Source organism: Opisthorchis viverrini, assembly GCF_000715545.1.
Source record: "Opisthorchis viverrini unplaced genomic scaffold opera_v5_101, whole genome shotgun sequence".
NCBI lineage: Eukaryota > Metazoa > Platyhelminthes > Trematoda > Opisthorchiida > Opisthorchiidae > Opisthorchis > Opisthorchis viverrini.
In genome coordinates, this window is record NW_008751757.1 from 442998 (window position 1) to 463394 (window position 20397).

Consider the following 20397-nt stretch of genomic DNA (forward strand, 5'->3'; position numbering starts at 1 on the left):
AAAATTTCAAAAAGTGGTCCACCCAGAAGATGGACCGACCGGATCAGAAAGCCTGTCATACGAATGCAACTGGACCCACAACTCCAGTTGTACGAACAATGACTTCAAAGGGGAGGTGTTAGGAGGCACTCCTCCTACGAACATATTGCTCGCATTTCTCTCTCTATATTTCAGCCTTTCACTGGACTGTTTGTTCCATTCCATTCTTGATTCTTCGAATCTCGATATTGGCTGTTCAGTTGCTGCAGTATAATTTCCTCAAGGCTTTTTGTCTTCTCAGTTCCGTGTGTAACTGACAAGGTTGATTGACTGATCAGTAGAGAACTTAACAGTATACCGAACATATTTTCGCCGCACACTACACATCAGATGAAAAGAGATGGGAAGAATTCGTTCCGATCTGATACCCTTTCGGCGCCTAGCTTCCATGCCATCCGTAGAAAGAACGAGGGATGGGTGAGGCACTATCAGGTTACCCAAGATGGGAGGGGAGCAATAAGGGGAGCAGAGGTTGGGTTTAAATCACAGACCTTCCGATCAATAAGTTCGCACCTTAACCACTGAGTCTAGCCAAACACAACACTCAAGTGGCTCAGGTGAGGTTGTAAAAGCAAAAGAGAAGCAATAGTAGGCTGAATACCGCAACACAGTACCTGCCTCAATATGTGACGTCTGCGAAAAAATCTAGTGTTTATCGTCCTTTGCCGCATCCGGTTGTGGAAAGATCAGGCTTCAAACAGAGCCAGAGGTCTATTTTTAATGTACTACTCATAAGGTTGCTGAAAATCCATCGACAGCCCGAGCCAGAGGTCATTTGGAAATTCAAGCAAATGTGGTAGAGCTGACCATTAATAAATTTTTACTCATCATTCACCCACTTCGGAAGAACCTCTGTCCTCAGTAAGAAACATCTTGGCCAGGTCCCATGAGCCGTTCACATTTGGGGGGACTGGAAAACTGTAATTTCATTATTGATTTGCACTCCTCAGAGTGTTGTAGAATCTCATATAGAATCTCATGTAGCATCTCTTATATGCAGAATGTCAATCAACCAATACTCGACAGCCACCATCTGACCAGGTTTCAGAAACTTGGAAGTAGATAGTTGGGCCTTTTGGGTCTGGACCAATGAACGGCTACGGTCAACGTCTTTGGTCTGAAGTTGACTATTACTAACAAGCGCCTCAATCATGGAACGACCTCATTAGCTTAAGAAGTGGATGTGGATATCTCATCGACTTTGTCAGACAAAAAGACTCCAGAAACAGAAAGTGACACGTACTGCTGAATGCAAAATGAACCTTTCTTTTGTACGAATGAAGTACGTGTCACAGTGAGAAAAGTAGATTGTCTTTGAACAGGAGAATAAACCATGAGACCGGTTGTTGGAAAACAGGAAGGTTCGGAAGATGTGACATGATGTTAGAGGGAGTTACCCGAGGGACCATCGGGTAACTTGCTGAACGGTAGTGCAACTCTGTATCGGTCCCTTGGCTTCCTGCTCCACCCACTATGGTATACCAAAAGGCACGGTAGCTTCAGACAGCCCTTTATCGCGACAAATGGAAAATTTCTAGGGCCGTATTTATAGGGCAATCACAGAATGTTCCACAAGGTCGTGCTAGAATCTCCGTGAGGGGACGAGAAGCGTCAAGCTAAAAATGCTCACTCCGGATTGGCTGGCATTCTGACCAATCGGACCACGCCTCCATTTGGTTCGTATACTGCACGTGACACTTCCGCCCAAACGGCTGGCCTCCGGACACCAACTTTGTGGAGATCAGTGTACAAACAACTGATTGTGACAAAATCACACATGCGTGAAGCTGCATTTGAGATATTTGGGATGAAAAATCAGTGAGGAAATATTGACAAACTCGCAAGAAGCCACTTCATGGAAAGCTTGTGTGGGGCGAAAAGTTGGTGAAATATGAAATGTCGAAAGGGAGTCCAGTCGCATATGGTTTACAAAAAAGTACTTTGGAGCACTTCCTCGGCTTTTCCTGACCCTATCACCACCTGCCCGTTTCTCTAGGACACCCGGGTCGGCCGAAAGCTCATGAAAAGTGAAGAGGAGACTCACTTCTGCACACTGCTCAAACTCCAACGTGAGTAGAATGGAATCACTGGCGTACATGGAAGAACCACACGGGCGATCCTTCTGCATTCGAAAATGTACGAATAGTGCGCGCGAAATTGCGAGGAGTCTGTGAAAAAATGAGTCACCCACTCAACTGTTCTTATTCCCCCAGGTCTAAATCAGTTCCAGAGGGCTGTCTGCAGCATCATATTCGACTCAGTCCAGTCGGTCTATATATCTTCTACTATACGCAGACGTCTGCCAGTTTGACGAATGTTGACCGTCAAATGATGGGCGAAATTGCCCGTCCTTTCCCCAGGTGTTCTGGACTCCAAGAAACTGTGAGAACTGCAGTGGATTTAAACTGCAAAGTGGAGGGGGTAAAATCCGTTTTGCTCAAAGGTAAACGTGTATGTAGGTGAAAGGCATGTGAAATGAGTGAGCAGGTGTACTAACAACGCATATAGTACAATCGTTAACAAGTTAACTAAATTAGGAAAACAAACTATTCCCCTGGATGTAGCATTGAGTAGAACCAGACAGTGGACATACATCTCTAGCTGAGCGTTAGTCAGACCAAGACGAAATTTGCTGTGCTGTCTCAAAACAAAACGCTTACTTAGTTCAGACATGACCCTGGGCAAAGGAGCCGGAGGGTTTCCATCAAATGGGTGTCCAGACATGTTTCTTGAAAAGCACATGGGAGTAGGGCCACTAAAACAATCGAAGCCTAGGAAGACCTGTGAGTGAGTAGCTTTCAAAATTTATCTGGCCAGTTGAGCACTAGGCTCAAGATTTGGATGAGTTCATTGGAGTACAGTGCAAGATGAACAACCATCTAGTTCGTGACGCTCCTTAATGGTCAGCCCGAAATGTCCGTAGTGTACAAAGTTACCAATCCGGTCTTTGTGTTCCAAAGCCATTCTTAAAAACTGCGGGACGGCCCACGTGGTTAGAGTGCGAATTTACTGACCAGAAGGTCCGTGGTTCGAACCCGACCTCTGCCTCTCGACTTCTCCTGTCTAGGCTTGGGCAACCTGGCAGTATCCCAGCCCTCGGGCCTCCTTCGTGTAGCATGGCAGCTAGGCACCGAAAGGGTGCTACAGCTGAATGATTTAAAAACTGCAGGTGTTGTAAAAACCATGTTCTTGTCGAACATTCATCTTCGATTATCGTTTCCTTCGGTGGACAGCAAATGCTGTAGTTCTTGCTTTGTCTGAAGATTTTTCCTAACCCTCACCACGGTTTGCCTTTTTTGTAGAGCTCACCTGGAGTACAATGCATTGGAAATGCTTGTGGAAAAACAGGCAAATTTATTGATTGATTGTTGCCGGGGCGGCCTTGAAAATTCATTAGAGATTCTATTCCAGTGTGTAAATTCCTTGTTCGGTGAAAAGTCAACAAATACTGACCTGCTACTAAGAGTCTTCAAACGTGAGCCTTTCACGAAACTTTGGGTAAACTCGAACCAGTGAGTTTTCGTCTAATACCATGCTATCCGGCCACTACTGGCTGGTTAGCAGTGAGAAGAACTGGTATTCGGACAGACCTGTTTTTTACCTGGGCTTCATGAGCCCCATTTTGGGGGGTCAAAGCAACTAACCGGGGGAGGTCACGTTTAATTCACTTTCAGTGACTAGATGAATTGTTTCCCAACGTTAAATGACGCAAATGACGTTTCTTCGTAATGGCAACAAACTCCAAGGGGGTCTGTCTATGCGACAAATCCAATATTTCTTGCATTGCCTAATCTATATTCGAGGCACACATGTATCGCGGAAAGCACACATTGGTCGTTCATCGATGGAGTGTGCGGATGGCTACGTTGCGCGTTTTGAAAAGACATCTGATCGATTGATTTAAATTACCGCTTCATTGAGAGCTTCTTTTCAAGCCAGACAGCCACAACTTTAAAATCATGGCAAAGTACGCTGGTCATGCCCCTCGAGTGATCGATCCAACCAAATTCGCTATGCTTTAATAAGTGCCGCGTGGTCGAGCTCAGCTGTTCCATTTAAGTAGTAAGACACAGCTATACAGGTTACATACAGATAACGGATATATAGCAAAACGTGCACGTGTACATTGTCGAGGCCGAGTGGCTGCGCTCGGAAATCTGTAAATCTAGAAAAGCTATAGGGTCGGCCCTCCCGTTTCGGCAACAGTTTGGACACTCAAACCCAGGAAGAAGCATAAAGACCACGTTTGATATTACAGGCCTTACCTTGTATCGATTTGTGCAATTGACCTTAAATGGTAAACTGCGGTTGGGTAACCATAAAGCAATAGAATAGACGAGCAATGATGTCTTTCATGGCCAGTTATATAAAAGTGCAACTGCATGAAATGACAAGCCCATTCAGAGGCTTCAATGCAGCCCAGAGACGTTTGTTTGTGTGATGGGAAGGGGTTGGAGAGGGACATCGGTGGACGCCGAACTGCGCGTGCAGTCCCGGTTGCCCAGGCCTAGAAAGGGGGTTTGGTTGAAGTGCATCATCTTGAGCCTTTGACTCAAAAGTCTGACCCACGAGACAGTGGGAGAATGTAGGGTTTTGTTTGGGGACCCTTCCCGGAGCCGATGACTCAACAGTCTGACCTGCTCGGCTGCAGAGGGTTGGCCTAACCCGAGGGCACAAGGAATAAGGCATTACTGTCTTATTCCTGATGCTGCTGCGCACAGCAGGTGCCTTTTGAGCAGCACCGGGCTGTTTGGTTTTAAAAGTATTTCGACCGTATTGGTTAATGAGCCGGCGGTCACGGTCAACCGTTGGGCGATGGGAGTGTGCGGTTTTTGAGGCAGACCTTTTCTAACCCGTCCTTCCTCGGGGGAAGGCAGCATCGCTGCTTCCATAAATATGGATATGTTGGTCACCTGGGGGAAACACCTTACTATCCTGGCATGGTTGCACCTTGTGGAACGAAGTTCCAGCCAGTGTAGCCCGCGGGATCATTGCAGCACTGAAGCCCGACTACCACATCAAGGTGGCGGCTTTAGATCAGTATCTTGATGGTGAGTCAGTGTTGATAGTTCAACCACAAGTTCGCCCACCTGCACCACATACAACCCAGCGGTGAATAGTCAGTGAAAAAGGTTCGACCAATCGGGTAGGTTGGTGCGCCGAGTCAAATTGGGTACTTTTTAACTCCAGCCGCCAAACTGATCATGTGAGTTCATCAGCTGACGCAAACGTTCATCATTGCTTTATCAAGCAAGCGCTATTCCCAAAAAAATGGAAAACACTTTTGGAAGACAATTGCAGACCCCCGATTCCAGTTTTGTCAACCTAGCAACCATCGGATGAACGAAAAGCTGAAAAAGTACACATTGGGGGACGGTGGAGACCGGGCGGAGACTATTATCTGAGCTTTTTATGTTAAGAATGAGTGACAAAGCTATTCAGCAAGACAGTGAACACTAGCAACTGGCTGGTTGTTTGTCTAATCGATCGAGACGGCCGAGTAATCGATGGATGGAATAGCTAGTAGCAGTGGAATGGCCATTAACTGTGTATGACATGATTCAAAGATGACCGAATCAGACAGCCACCCTTGAGTCAGAAGAGATGGTCGACGGAATTTGTTCGTTTTCCAGGGGTTTCGCAAACTTCTTACACGTGAAGTGCAACCGAGTAAAAGCAAGGCGACCGGTGTAGAAGTCAGTCTCAAGCGGAAAACGCTCCAAGATACTGTCAATTTCTGATAATGAACAGGTATTTATCCCATTTTATCCATTGCTTAGAACAACTTTACAGTCTATCGGTTTTCTTATACTAGACAGCCCTCCGTGAAAAGGAACTCGATTCTGGCTGACCTGATACAGGTCGGTTGAAACACACCAGTGCTGATCAGTTTTACAAATCGCGTACAAATGATCAAAAAATGAACATCATGCTTTAAGGTAAACTAAGCTTTTTATCAGGAAGGTCAAATTCCTGAAAGTAATCTCAGAACATAAGGTTGATGGAAACTCGTGGAGTGGACCTACTTGGTGAGCCAGTTCCCAGAATGATGAAAGCAGTCGTGGGCTGTCGAAGGATTTTCAGCAACTTTATGAGTAGTGTATTACGACTATTCGTATTTTCTTTCATCACAGTATTTGGCGAGTAGTGAGTGCGTAGTGAGTGCTTCTACCACGCAGCTGTAGCTTTGTGTTTGATTGTGAGCGCGCTTATGCAGCCTCTTGACACTGCAACCTGTGAGATCCTGCAAGTGCGGGACACTCGCAGTCTAACAAATATCTACCCTACGTAAAAACGGTCTGCTGGTATCTCTCGTCGGTGGCGGAATGACTGCACTGTCAGGTATCACATATAAGGATATATGCAACAATGACTCACATGTCCATAAACTAGGTCATATTATCCGATCCGTGATCGATGAGTCACTTGCCTGTGGAGCAGACAATTGATTTTTTTGCACATCGCCCTTATAACAGGACGGTCAACTATGATGCTGAACTCAACTGAAGTACGTTTCGGGATTTATTGCGCCATAATCACGGCGAGCTATTTTTAGGGAGCCATAACCAGTGAATTTCACAATGACATGGATGAGGGCTTGGTTGCAGAAACCAAGTGAGGTTTATTTTTTAGCACACTGCGGCTCTCACTTCGTCATTCCCATGAGAGTAAATGCGAATTTTATTCACAGCAAACCAGGTAAAGCTCCATGCGAATGAAAAGACAACATCTCGTGATCGCCTATTCAAAAAGGTATCACACAAAGATAGCAAACTTTCTTCTTCGTCGGCAAATCCTGCAGCTATATGGAATACTTCCACGGTGGAACGGTGGAATCTTTTAGCGGGAGAGACTCACCTGGAACCCAGCTGAATCTCTCTTTTTTGATGTTTCCAGGCAATTGAATGTGCTCCACCAGACCACCTAATGTTTTAGTTGCTACGTTTTTCGAGATATCGCGATACATGTATATCTTCGTGATGTCGACAGCTCACGACCGGTTCGCCCTTTTTGGGGCTCATCAGGTAGGCGCAGTCCCCGAGATTCCGTCAACCTTATGTTCTACTTGAAACCGAATTGCACGAAATTAGCGAATATACACTCACTTGCAAACTAATTCGGTTTTTCGGGAGACTCACCTGGAACCCAGCTGAATCTCTCGTTTGTGATGTTCTCAGGGGACTGCGCCTACCTGATGAGCCCCAAAAAAGGGCGAAACCGGTCGTCGGCTGTCGACGGATTTTCAGTAACCTTATGAGTAGTACATTACAAAAAATCCGAGAACTGTATACATCCTTGTCCTCTACCGTTTACCAGACGGGAACGGATTGAATTTCATGAAGGCATCGCCACACTTAGACCAGAAATTGTTTGCAAACAGGAAAGATCAATTTTTTTCCTGAGATCCCATCATTCGCGCTGCATGCGGACTACCAAATAGTTCAATCATATTGACCAGTAACCCCAAATATGAAGCGAGGTTATCCAAACCCACGTGACTACCGAGTGCGTAAGGACTGCTTGCTACGTTTGGTGTACTCGTAGAAATATTATCCAAAATAAGGTGAGTTTGCAGGACGCTGTTACAGCAAGATAGTTTGCACGTAAGAGGTAATTTTGGCAAGACAGTGAGTTCCAAGTTTCAGTGTCATGTCCGCTCATGAGTGATGTTCCTAAACGAGATATCCTTTCAACGCGAGCTAGTTGTTGGCTCGTTTCATTCATTTGGGAAAGAACTCGTGGATCATCACTGTCGAAGTTGGAACAAGACAACAAACATATCGAGAAATACACTCGGTTGCAAATCAATTTGGTTATCGTGAGACTCAACTGAATCCCTCGTTTATGATATTCTACAACTGAATGTGCTGCACATAGGCCGCCTTATGTTTCAGTTGGCACGATACTGGAGATATCGCAGTATATTTTCATAAAGGAAACTGCTCACAAGTTTGCTGAAAACTCTTCGACAGCCCAAGACCGGTTTCGCCTTTCTTCGGGTTGGCTCATCAGGTAGGCGCAGTCCCCGAGTTTTCGTCAACCTTATGTTCTACTTGAACCCAAATAGGACTGTTTTCGAGAAATACACTCTTTTGCAAATCAATTTGGTTTTCACGGGAAACTCAACTGAATCACTCGTTTAGGATATTCAGTTAAGTCTCTCATGAAAACCAAATTGATTTGCAAAAGAGTGTATTTCTCGAAAACAGTCCTATTTGGGTTCAAGTAGAACATAAGGTTGACGAAAACTCGGGGACTGCGCCTACCTGATGAGCCAACCCGAAGAAGGGCGAAACCGGTCTTGGGCTGTCGAAGAGTTTTCAGCAACCTTGTGAGTAGTTCCCTTATGAGGACAAAATATCGCTATTCAGAGGACAGGAATTGGACTGTGATCAAACTGTCAACCTGTCAGAGTATCTTCCGAAGGACCTGGGAGGAACATGTCTAGGGAAGCAACCTGAAACTCACTCTAAGCGTCGGACCAGTTCATCAGCTACCTCAGTCTTCCTGTCTTTCAAAATACACAAGTATGAAGAAGATTCTTTCCCGAAAAAAAAACCGAGCAGAGAATGACATCAGCAAACCGGGAAAAGTTAGTATCAGTTATGGGGAAAGGCTGGTATTTCGTTTGGCTGGAGTGACCTCAAGAAAGATGCAGAGAAGCTGAGTCCACCACAGGTGGACTCGTTTTGATTTGGAGCGGTGGATTAATATGACAATAAAGACTGTCAGTTGAGCAGCGTTAGTATTTTAGTGCTCGTCAAAATAGGGGGGATACAACTCAGAGACCACTACCAGTTCACCACTCAGCCTGGTTAGGATAGCCTTTCATTCAGGGTCTTATCTGAATCCTTGAGCACCGTAGCAATCATGAGACTGTCAAATTTCCTCGTTTTTCCGACAAACAGTTCGCCAATCATATTACCCTCAGGCAAAACCGATGAATAAACGGATGAAATGATCTTGGTTTGCAGACAGTTCTGGATGTTGTCCTTGATCTAGGACGTCACATGACCATTCATTCACTTTCATCTCAAAGACACCATCGGACCAATAATCCCAATGCTTCAGTGACCAGTCTTTAGATTATTGGATTATGATTAGGGTCCTAGGCCTGTGGTATCTGCTGCTGACCCGCTCCAGTGCCTAGTGTCGGAAAGAAAAAGGCTCACGGAAGGGAACACAATAGCTATATTCCAACAAAGTGGTTGCGAGAGCGCGAGTGTGAAAAGTACAACGACCTCAAGCTTTTTATTGGAAGGACACTGTCTGAACTTGGTCCAATGCTGACGCACGCGGTCTGGCCTTAATACGAGGCAGCGACGTGCTGCATATTGCGGAGGCGTTGTCTGTCCTTGATCAGCGCTGACTCGCGCTGTCTGGCTTTGATGCAAGGCTGTGACGCGCTGCCTATTGAGGGGGCGTTGTCTGTCTGGTCAACACCCAGCGGAGCTGAGAGTCGCCGTAGGTTCCGGGCATTCGGTGGTTGCTTTCAGGAAGCTGACCTTCCTGATAATCAGTTCCAGCCCCTTGCGACGCCCACCTCAAGAATTAACGAATATCGGTAAGTCTGGTATCGCAAGCCCTGACTGAGTTACTGGCTCGTCACTTGTTATTGTGGTGGCTTGACACACGAGCCTATAGATTTCTGGAAGTGACCAGACATGGCAAAGGGGCCTTGAAAAAATGCACTTTCCCGTCCCTACCGTATTTTCAGTTTGATGTGTGACAGTAATTGGATCGATAGCTGGGTGGCTCTTTTTCGCTCGACTCTGGCATCCTACCCGAGTTATGCAGAAGCTAATAGTTTGTCTGCAAGAGTATTCTTCCCTTTTGTGTTGGCTTTAAAATGAGTAAAGATGCGAAAAAATGTGATTACAGATAGGTTGGGTGTTCGTTTTCTTCGTGGGTGAGCGAGGGGGTTATGAGCAGTCTGCTCAAAGCCAACATGACCAAACCGTCTGGGCGTATGAGGCATGTAAGCTAGCGCGGCTTACAAAGTTGGCTCCCCATGTGACTGATGCTGCTGGAAACATGTGGTGAAGGCTTGCTCGGTCGAGAGAAGGCCAGCGCCACATCCTGTGTGGACTTACCCCGGATTCCCGGTTCCAAATTTCGTGTCGTCCATCTCTTGGGCATCTTGGTTGAGATTTTGTCACTGTAGCTGTCGGGTGGAGCCTGTTGTTTCTGCTCTTTTGTATGACAACAACATCGCTCAGCTGCTATGCTCGGAGACCCTTCTTCGAGCACAAGCCACCTATGCGCAGAGGCCTAGTCACACTACTGATGCTCTGTGAGTAGCTGGGAGAGTTTATGAAGATACACTTCAGATTCTCTGTTAAAAGCGGATAAACAGCTGCTAGAGAGCTGGAAAGTGATGAGTTAATTCTTATTGAGAAGAGAACACACGAATAAAGAGCCATCCCACACGTATTGTAGACCTGTAGTGTGACGAAGCATCTTAAAATGGTCAGCCGCCCACTTCCGATATGGAGCTGCAGATTACTCAGGGTGTAAGTCTTGAGAGAGCTAGACACTGTTCCGTTCAGATACAGTGGCGAAAAGAATAGCCCCTGCTGGACTGTCAGCTTTGCGTCATAGGACCGTCACCGGCTCCAAGAGAAGTAAAGTTCTGACGGAAACGGGGAAGCAGGCAGGTACGGGACGAGCCAGAAGCCTGGGCACCAGACTGCTGACGCCCACAAGGCAGCTCCAACGTACGCCAACATGTGGCCAATGTGGTCTGTGTGTGTGCACGTGTGCGGTCATGTCTCTTCAACGGTTCAACTCCACCCTGACTTGCGACGCTCAAGCTACCTGCCTTCTTTTTCAGACAGCCAATCGGAACACAATCGCTCATTCTGACTGCGCTCCTGATTGGTGCCCTCGATTCCAGACATATCGGTGTCGTATTTTCTGTGTTTTGTGTGTGTTTTGTGTTTGGTCCGGCTCTATGGCCAGGACTGCGCGCATGCACGCGCACGTGCGCACTGGGCCTGGGTTTCCACTGTCTATCGAGAGAGATCGAGAGTAAGGAAACGCCAGCGCTGCCTGTCTGGCTATGTGCACCACTTTGCCTGTGCGTCTGTTTGTGCACGCGTATGCCACGGGTGCGCGGGCGACCGACTGATGAGTAGTTCATGCAACCTTGCCCTCCACTGTGTCGTGTCCTGACAATTGTCCAAAAACTCGATAAATTACACGACGACCATCACTTTTTTCTGATCCAGTGAACGAAGCTGACAACGGTACATTGCTCTCTCTCTCTCTCGCACCACATTTTTGCTCCCACCAAGGACAGTTGACAATGAGACGGATTCGCTAATTGGCCGAAAATCAGTACGACGATCTGAGCCGCCACACAATCACAACTGGACTATGAAAAATCTGCTGTTGCTGTTTTACCAAGGACATACGCCTTTAGTGACCGAATAACCCATAACCTCATGATGGATGTCAGTGGCACAGACCCGAGGACCCGCACTGGATTGTTTCTTTGGCCATGGGCAAGTTATCCGGCTGCGGCTGCCAACGCCGCTGCTGGGGCGCACAGTCAACAGATCATGATGGGTGCTGGCGGGGCAGTAGGTGCCGGAATGGGCGCAAACATGCTGGGTGTACCACATTCCGGGTCTGGTTCTTTGAACGTTCCCGCAATGGAAGATCCGTTTGAAACATTCTATCAACGATTCTCTTACCCCGGTGCACACGCAGCTCACATGTCACACATCCTACCGCCATCTTCGAATTTACACCAACCTCAGCAGCAGCAGCAACAACAACATCAACAACTATGTGGTACTGAAACGCGGCACATGTCACCCCGGGATCGTAATGTTGAGACGCCAAACAATCTGCAGCAGGGCAGTCATATGTCTCCATCACCCAACACATCTAGAGCGCATGGATCATCTGCACCTCGGCTACTTTCACCTCAGCCACGGATAGGCAGTCACCTACAGCGCAACAACGGTCAGAACGACCACGCCGGTGTTGTGTCAGGACCGACAGACCCTCATGCAGCAGCCATTGCTGCATTTGCCTCAGTAGCGGCCAATTCGGCTGTCATGGGAGTTTCAGATTGTGGCCCCCCAGCCCTGTCACACACGATGCATGCTTCACGCCAGGGTATGCATCACTCAACATCACGTACCCTAACTCCAAACGAAATGTCCTTGAGCAATCTGTGCAATGGAAGGTCTAATCAACACTTCAACAGTCTACCATCCGGAGGATTACATTCAACGTCTTCACCCTCACCGAGTCTGAATGCTTCACCTACAAGCAAGAGTTCCACAGATGCCATCACCGCCTATAATCATCTCCGATCTCAACACTTGAAGGACTTTAGTTCAACGGCAGCTGCACTCGCGGCGGCGGTAGCCAGTGATCGAGCTCAGTTTGCAGCCCATATGGCTGAAGAGATGAACAGTGATAAACAATCGGATCGTGATGGATCTAGACACGCTCTGTCAAACGACTCCAAAGGACGGGTTCAGTCAGGTTCACAGCCTAACCTAGAGCACTATCACCCTTCGCAGCAACACTTCCAGCTTTCTTCAAAAAGTCCTCTTTCAGATTCTAGCGACACAGTGAGGGGAGATTCGTTGAACATTGTCGGCGGTCATTCAAATCGTAATTCCCTGGACTTTATGCGGAACGGCCGATTACTCCCGGGTCTACGGGATAAATCCTCATCACTGTTATTTCGCAATTCGTCTGTTCGTGACTGTTCAACACCAGATACACTGTCAGACTATCGATCCTCGACCGAAATGCTCATGAGCGCCCGTGACTCTCTGAATCCGCTTCGTGGGGACGATACCCTGGGTATCACACCAAACCAAGGCAGCAACGGAGGCAGCTCCAGTGCGGATACTCCGAAAAGTACCCATTGTGTTGTGGAAAACAGTAATCTCTCGATTTCACATACCACCAGTTCCTACACACATCCTGCGAAAGGCTATAAATGCAAAATTTGTCAGCATGTGAGTCACCAACTTGTTTGCTGTTGTTGTTTTAGCGAATTAGGTGTCCTGTCTGGGGTTATTCTGGCTGTTTTTCTCTATTCATTTTTGAAAATCCAGGTAGAATGATAATCTCGACCGCGTTACTACCACACCATTGAGAACATCTGAATAGGTAAACAGTAATGATCTAGTCTCAGGGTTAACCAAAAAGGGGACAACTGTTACGAAAACGGTCATGATAACGAGATAATAGCGATATCACATGGTCGCCTGCTCATCGATTACTTTGTTATTAAATTTATCTACGGGATTTGTACTTTTTGTCTTTCAGAGTCATTCGATTATTCTTTTTTGGCTGGCAGGTTTTAGCAGCTCGGCTGTTGTTTTCTTAAGACGTCAGAAGTTGTAAGTACAGGGGGCTACATAAGTAATGTACTTTCGTTAAGATGGCATTCGTCAGAAGGAACCCTCACGACCTTCACGCTTTCTTATTTTTTTTATCTCCAGTAGACGTCGTGGGTCTCAAGACTCGTTTCGACGTGTAGATTTCTAATTGAGTGATACTTGACAGTGATATGATAGATACTTCCAACTTTACCCGATTTGCTTGCACGAGCCCACGAAAACACATCCGTGAGATTTCATCCGACCAAGAAATTACAGTGTTAACCCAATAACCAGTTTCAACAAATGTATCCCGAAGCTACTGGGCCTCTATTGTCTTGTGAACGCGCTGAGGATAGGAAAGTTCGCTATTGTGACGCACGAGGGGTTTGCTGACTTTGACACCCCAATGGAAATATCGTCCAAAGGGGCCATCATCAACGTAGATGGTAGTAGATGGTAGTAGTAGTCTGCTCAAACCAGAAAAAGGAATCAACTCCACACGGGGAATTTCTCTGGGGTTCGATTAAGGGCGATATATTTTTGTTATTCTTAGAATCCCAAATGCGTCCTACAGTGTTCCGCGGCAGTCACCAGTCTGTCGGCAAGTCATTTAAACAACACAGGGTTTGCAAATGAGTGTAGTTCTCGAAAACAGTCCAATTTGGGTTCACGTAGATCATAAGGTTGACGGTGGAAACTCGGGGACTGCGCCTACCTGATAAGCCCCAAGAAGGGCGAAACTGGTCGTGGGCTGTCGAAGAGTTTTCAGCAATCTTGTGAGTAGTTTCCCTTTGTGAGAGCACACAGGACTGTTCGGTGCGCGGAGAAACACAAAAACTGCACTTTCAGGTTCGTCCCATAGCTAGTGACCAGCATATATACTACAAGTGGAAAATACTCTGAAAGGCATGGTTATCATCACGTACTCGATTTCTTGAAGAAAATCCATCATCTAGTTCGGTTACCACCTAAATCCGGCACCCTACACTATTGCTCTGTTTCGGTCGGTGAAAGTTTGCTGATAAATTGCCTGAAAATTCTGGGAGACCCATGACCAGTGTATTGATTGGTCGGCGTTATAAAGACGGATCACTGACTCGTTAGCGCACTGGCGACGATTGGTGTCGGAAGTACTCTATGAAATGTCTGCAGAATGTGGACACAACTTCCATCTTTTTTGTGGTCTTGTCCACAGACACAAAGTTGTACCAAACAAAAGCCGACTAATTATGGTCAGCAATGACCGCAAGACACTTTAGCGTGTCACTTCAAAGCATTATTGAGCACTTTCGTGGCGAAACATACTACTCACAAGGTTGCTGACAACTTTTAGACAGCTCATCCTTCTTGAGGTTCATCAGGTAGACACACGCTTGAGATTGAATAATTGTACATCTATCATAGGCTAACCTCGGGAAAGCTGAACGAAATTTGACGAATTATTGATTCATTCTTTCAGAATTAAGAAACTATCCCTGTTTTGCTACATACCGACTAGATTCAAATGAGGGGAATTCAGCGGCACTAGGGGATTCACCTGGCGTGCAGTCTGTAGCTCGGCCGCAGCCGTTCAACCCGGAGCCTGGGGCTCGTACCATAAAGACGTCAGTCCTCTGCCTGACACGATAGTTTTGCAATATGCATGAAAGAGCCGCACTAGATCCACACATAAATGAAGTAAATGTTACGCCCATTTCTCGGTCGAGTTCACGGATTAGTTTGTGCTCATCCAGCTGAATTTATGCAAGTCTGGTAACAAAATTAATTTCGTTTGGGCCCTGATACGTTTTCCACAAAACACATTTGATCTGTTTTTTTTCCTGGTGGTCGTTAAAATAAGTAAACTTGCAATATTTCGGCTGCTTTTTGGGGGCGAGGTAGTTAGAGCGCGAAATTACCGATCGGAAGGTCCGTAGTTCGAACCCGACCTTTGACTCTCAACTTCCCCTGCTTGGGCAGTATCCCAGCCTTCGTGCTTCCTTCGGGTGGCATGGCAGTTAGGCACCGAAACAGTGAATGTTTCAGATAAGGGCTGATTTCAATCGGGAGTACCACAAGGATGTTCATATGAATAGATGTTATCTGATCGATGTTTACTGGTCACGTGATACCTACTCAGTTTATTGGTAAAATATGTTTCAGTCACTAGTGTAGAGTGGTAAAATTTGTCGTCTTCTACAGCCAGGAGGCGAGTAAAATGGCTAAAAGCATCCAGCTCGCATGCTTAGCTTTATTAGATTACTATTTATTGCTATCACTTATTTCACTGTTATTAATACTAACACCTGCACTTTTTATTCGTGACTATGAGATCATCCCCATCGTTAGGGCTTGCTGACTTCACCGCAGTATGGGTCGTAATGGGGAGTTTTGTGGATGCAACCATCTGTCATCGTTTTAGGGGGTCGATCACTTCAGGGAGGTACATTCTGAACATTCTGATGAGCCTCCAAGTGTCATACCGTGCTCTAATTCGTGGTTTGGCTAACTAAACCGAATCTCACAGTAATTTGGTTACAAAACAATCGGGAAAAAACGCAGAATTATCTTCAAGGTGTATTTTGTTGTAAAAGAATGATTTGTGTTCAGAAACAGTTTGTCTAGCTCGGACAGAGCTGTACCAGTCGGACCGTTACAGAGCCCCCCTTGGTGTATCGGAGTTAGGGTAATATTCGACCGTTCTATCGTCAGGTTCCCCAATTTGTTAAATTTTCATGCCTGGTGCGTAGATCGGACTGTGAGGTGGACGGCGCCTTAGCACTTTTTTACCCAATGTTTGCAAAAAAACTGGTGTTTTCATTACTGTCCCAATATCCTTTAAGTGTTTTATTTTTATCAAAATTGATTGACTTTGGGGGTTCATTTGAGTTCTTGCCTGAAAGACTGACGTTATCTGACTCCATAAAGAGAATGCGTAGATTATTAGAAAATGTTTGGTCACCTGCTTGGATTTACTTTTATGTTTCTGATCATGTTCTTAAAAAAAACGAACGAACGAGACTGACTCGACTTTTATGTTTCTGATCATGTTCTTAAAAAAAACGAACGAACGAGACCTGACTCGACCCAGAATTGAAGATGACAGCATGCAGATCAAGTCGGTGTACGGATCTAACCATTCGGATGATCTGGTCGGCCATCGATTTGAAAAAAAGCTTATATTCCCTCGATAGACGAGAAAAGCGTAGTGTTTCAGAGATAAGAGGCTTTTGTCCGTTTGTGAATGTGTGTAAACAATGGAAGTCACAAATTGAGCTGTTTACCATTCCGGCAGTCTGAATCCTCATCGACTAGCTGAGTTACAACAATTCTTGGTGTGTGCGGGAAATAATGACCGGTTTCAATTTCATTCGTACGCTAGCAGCTCACCTTACCCTAGAAATGCTATCCTCAGGAGATGTGATCCTATAGAAAAGAAGACCAACTGTATGTGTGGCTTAGTTGTAAACCTGATCATTCAGATGTTTGTTTTGTACAAAAATCAATATTGAATTCACAAGACTGAGGTTTCATAATCATCCAGGCAGACTGATATGTTTACTCGAATGCTTGTTTGACGTCACTTTCTATGTAGGACTACATTGTGTTAATGCTGATTAGATCTACGTGCCTTATTCGTTTCTCAGTTCATATCGGTGTTACCAATAGTTACCAACGTCATCGACTGTCTTCGTCAGTCTACGGCAGTCCCGTACACATTATATCGTCTTTTCTTCGAATAATTTACGTGTCTACTCAGCGTCCTTCCACGAAAGATGTTATCTTTAAAGATCCCATCGCTTGTAACAATGCTTTGAACCTGATGTTCTGAAAGCCATTCTCACTCATGTTCTCCAATCGTTCGTAGGCATCTGTTTATCCCGGTAGATCAGTGAATTTAGCTAGACGTACATGAGATTCGGTTAGAATATCGATTACCAAAGATTTACCCAATCTGCTATTTGATACGTCGAACCTGAAAACCAGAGCCATATTTTGCCCAGGACTTGTCCAATACGTTCACACTTTTTTTATCGCAAAGTCAGGGCCCAGTTGTGACATACTAAGTTGGAACGCTTGTTGGTTCACGCTCTTCACCATAGCTAGCTATTGCTCAATTTTTGGATATTTCTGTGCTCATGAAAAGCGGCGTACAGAACAAAGTTTTCCGGGTGTGCACTCATCATACGGGAGGCTTCTGTACATTTCTGGTACATGCAGTAAGATGAACAACTGTGCCCAACTATTCGACCGGATCTGCACTGATGACCTTGATACTTTGATACCGTGGTCTTCCAGCACATTTTTGGTACGCAGGTACGGAGCTGGTAGTGTGCTGAAACAGGCAGGTAGGCGGATAGACAGGTTGCTTTGCTATTGCTGGTGAAGCTGGTCAGGCGTCGTTGTACGAAAACTGGGTCACTAATTGCGCGCGCGCTTGTCTCAAATCCGTGTCACAATCGATTCATCCAGACATGTTCGTCCCCGTATCTTGACCAGGCAGGCGGGTACCGCGGTCGTGGCCGTCTGAACTTTCAACGACGCTGTTTTACTCAGCGAAACACGATGACACAAGAGAATGAGTGTGTTCATGGTAGTACAAAGCCATTGGTTCGCGTGTACCTGTTTTAGGTTCTTAGTTTTTGACAAAGTTCTATTGTTTGTCAGTCTTCAAGTCTCTCATGTCTCATTGCTTGGAGTTGGTTTCACGCTTTTATACCAGTTTGCAGCACTCCGCGTACACAAATATTCCTAGAGAATGATCATGTACGGTCGATTTGGAATATCATAAACTTTGCAAAACCAGTGTTACCGTGACTGCAACCGCGGAGATTAGCGTTTTCCTCCGTGAGTACACACGTCGCATCATCGTGACAACTAATTTAGGCCTTTCGCCTGTTGTGTTGATTTTATCAGCAAGCGTTTCCTGTCTGAAAGACCGGTCAAAGTCATTTTACTCTTGGCAACGCTCGGTCAAACGACTGAGGCACACGTCAGATTACATTAGGGAAAATCCAAGCACTACTGGTTCTGCCGGGTTACGGCAAACAAAACAGGAAGAACTCTGGTGAATGACGGTTAACATTATTGGTCTTGTTGTGTTAGATTGCTCTTGTCTCGGGGACGAACAGTGATTGACTCCGATTTCCCCTTCAGTTTCTATATAGCTCTTTGGAAATTTTATGGGATTTCTTATCTCGTGTAATGACTATTTTTTTGAAAAAATACTGTTAAGCCCATTCATTCCTCGCTGAGGCAGATTGGAGTTAGAAGTGTTCTCGATTGGGCTTCATCAACGACCGGAAAGCCGCTAATACAGTGGGCCTCTGGACCAATGTCCCAGAACAGAAATTGTGACTGACACAGTTATTTTACATTGTGCTAAAAAACGAATTCGGATAGGACTCATTTGCAAACAAATTTGGCTTTGCGAGAGACTCACCTAGAACCCAGCTGAATCTCTCGGTTTCAATGTTTCGAGGCAACTGAATATGCTGCTCCAGGCCGCCTCATGTTTCAGTCGCTACGAAATTCGACATATCGCGATGCATGTATATTCGTAATGCACTACTCATAAGGTTGCTGAAAACTCCTTGACAGCCTACGAGAGATTCCGCTGGGCTCCAGGTGAGTTTCTCGCAAAACCAAATTTGTTTGCAAATGAGTGTATATTCGCTAACTTGTGCAACTTCTTCAACTTGGTTTCAAGTAGAACGCAAGGTTGACGGAAACTCGGGGACTGCACCTACCTGATGAGCACCAAGAAGGGCGAAACCGGTCTTGGGCTGTCTAAGAGTTCCAAGCAACCTTGTGAATAGTTTCGCGATACATTACCAGCTGAAACATGAGGCGGCCTGGTGCAGCACATTCAGTTGCTTGGCTACATCACAGACAAGAGATTCAGTTGGGTTCCAGGAGAGTCCCCCATCAAAACCAAATCGATATGTAAATATGTGTGCTTGTCGAAGTTCATCGATGTTTGCAAAACGCCCGGTCCAAGTCATACTGTTTTGTGAATGCATACAGTTCAGCTTACGTTTGGTCACAGACGCAGTAGCCCCGATAGGATGTCTCGGTGACACCGGTCTGGGAGGGTGTGTGTACCCGGTGGTTCAACGAGACACGGCTTTTGTCTGTCACATTGTAGCAACCCTCAGCAACCAGGCCGCGTTTGTCTTCGCCTTCATGGTGCAACTTCGCGAAGCTGTGGTGAATATCCCTTGTCCAGGCTATCGGAGTGTCACAGAGCACCTGATTGCTGAGTACCCCGTATCCAGCATCCCTTTGATTAGGGGCTTTACTTCATAGTCAGGATAATTCCTGCCTTTAGTGGTACGATGTAAAACGCGGCTTTGTACTGGATTCTTGACACAGATGGGCATGTACGACGCAGAATTTAGCCGTCTGAATAAACGGCTTGTCTAATGCATCGCATGATGTAATTATAGGGTAATACCTGTTTTTCGTGATACCATCATGGCTCCTAGTTCGTAGACTGGGTTTTTTCGGTCAGTAGGTAGGGCGAGGTGGTTCAAGTGGTGAGAGTGCGAATTCACTGACCGTGGTTCGAACCCGACCTCTGCCTCTCGACTTTCCCTGTCTAGGCTTGGGCAGTATCCCAGCCCTCGTGCTTCCTTCGGGTGGCGTCGCAGCTAGACACAGTAAGGGTGTCGAACGATCTTATTTTATTTTTTATTAGGTGATTATTATTGCCATGACAAAAACAACTAAGAATTTACTGCATTGTTATCAGTCCTGTAGTTCTTAACCCTACACTGAAACAGCAGTGTTTAACTTGCGCACTGCAAGTATTTTTTCAGACCTGAATTAGGCTTTGGTTCTCTTTTGGTAGCGTTCTCTCTTAAACATACCCCAGAGAGTACGAAATCTTGGAACCAGGCCCTCGTTTTTCTCTTGATTAATGGTCCATGAGGAGGACCGAGTCAACACACCTGCTTCAGCCAAACTGAAGTTTTCAGTTTAACTGTTGCAGCTTGATGAGCCGTACATGAAACCACAT

At 45.9% G+C, this 20397-nt stretch overlaps 1 protein-coding gene across 1 annotated transcript in view; it reads left to right on the forward strand.

The window, feature by feature from the left end:
• The window catches only part of T265_13762 (hypothetical protein), a gene marked incomplete at both ends in the record, with an annotated part of 101245 nt that overhangs the window by 10430 nt on the left and 70418 nt on the right, over positions 1-20397 (forward strand). The window contains one exon of the mRNA XM_009170419.1: positions 11465-13028. Within this exon, the coding sequence (XP_009168683.1) occupies positions 11465-13028 (1564 nt within the window). The remainder of the gene's footprint in view (positions 1-11464; positions 13029-20397) is intronic.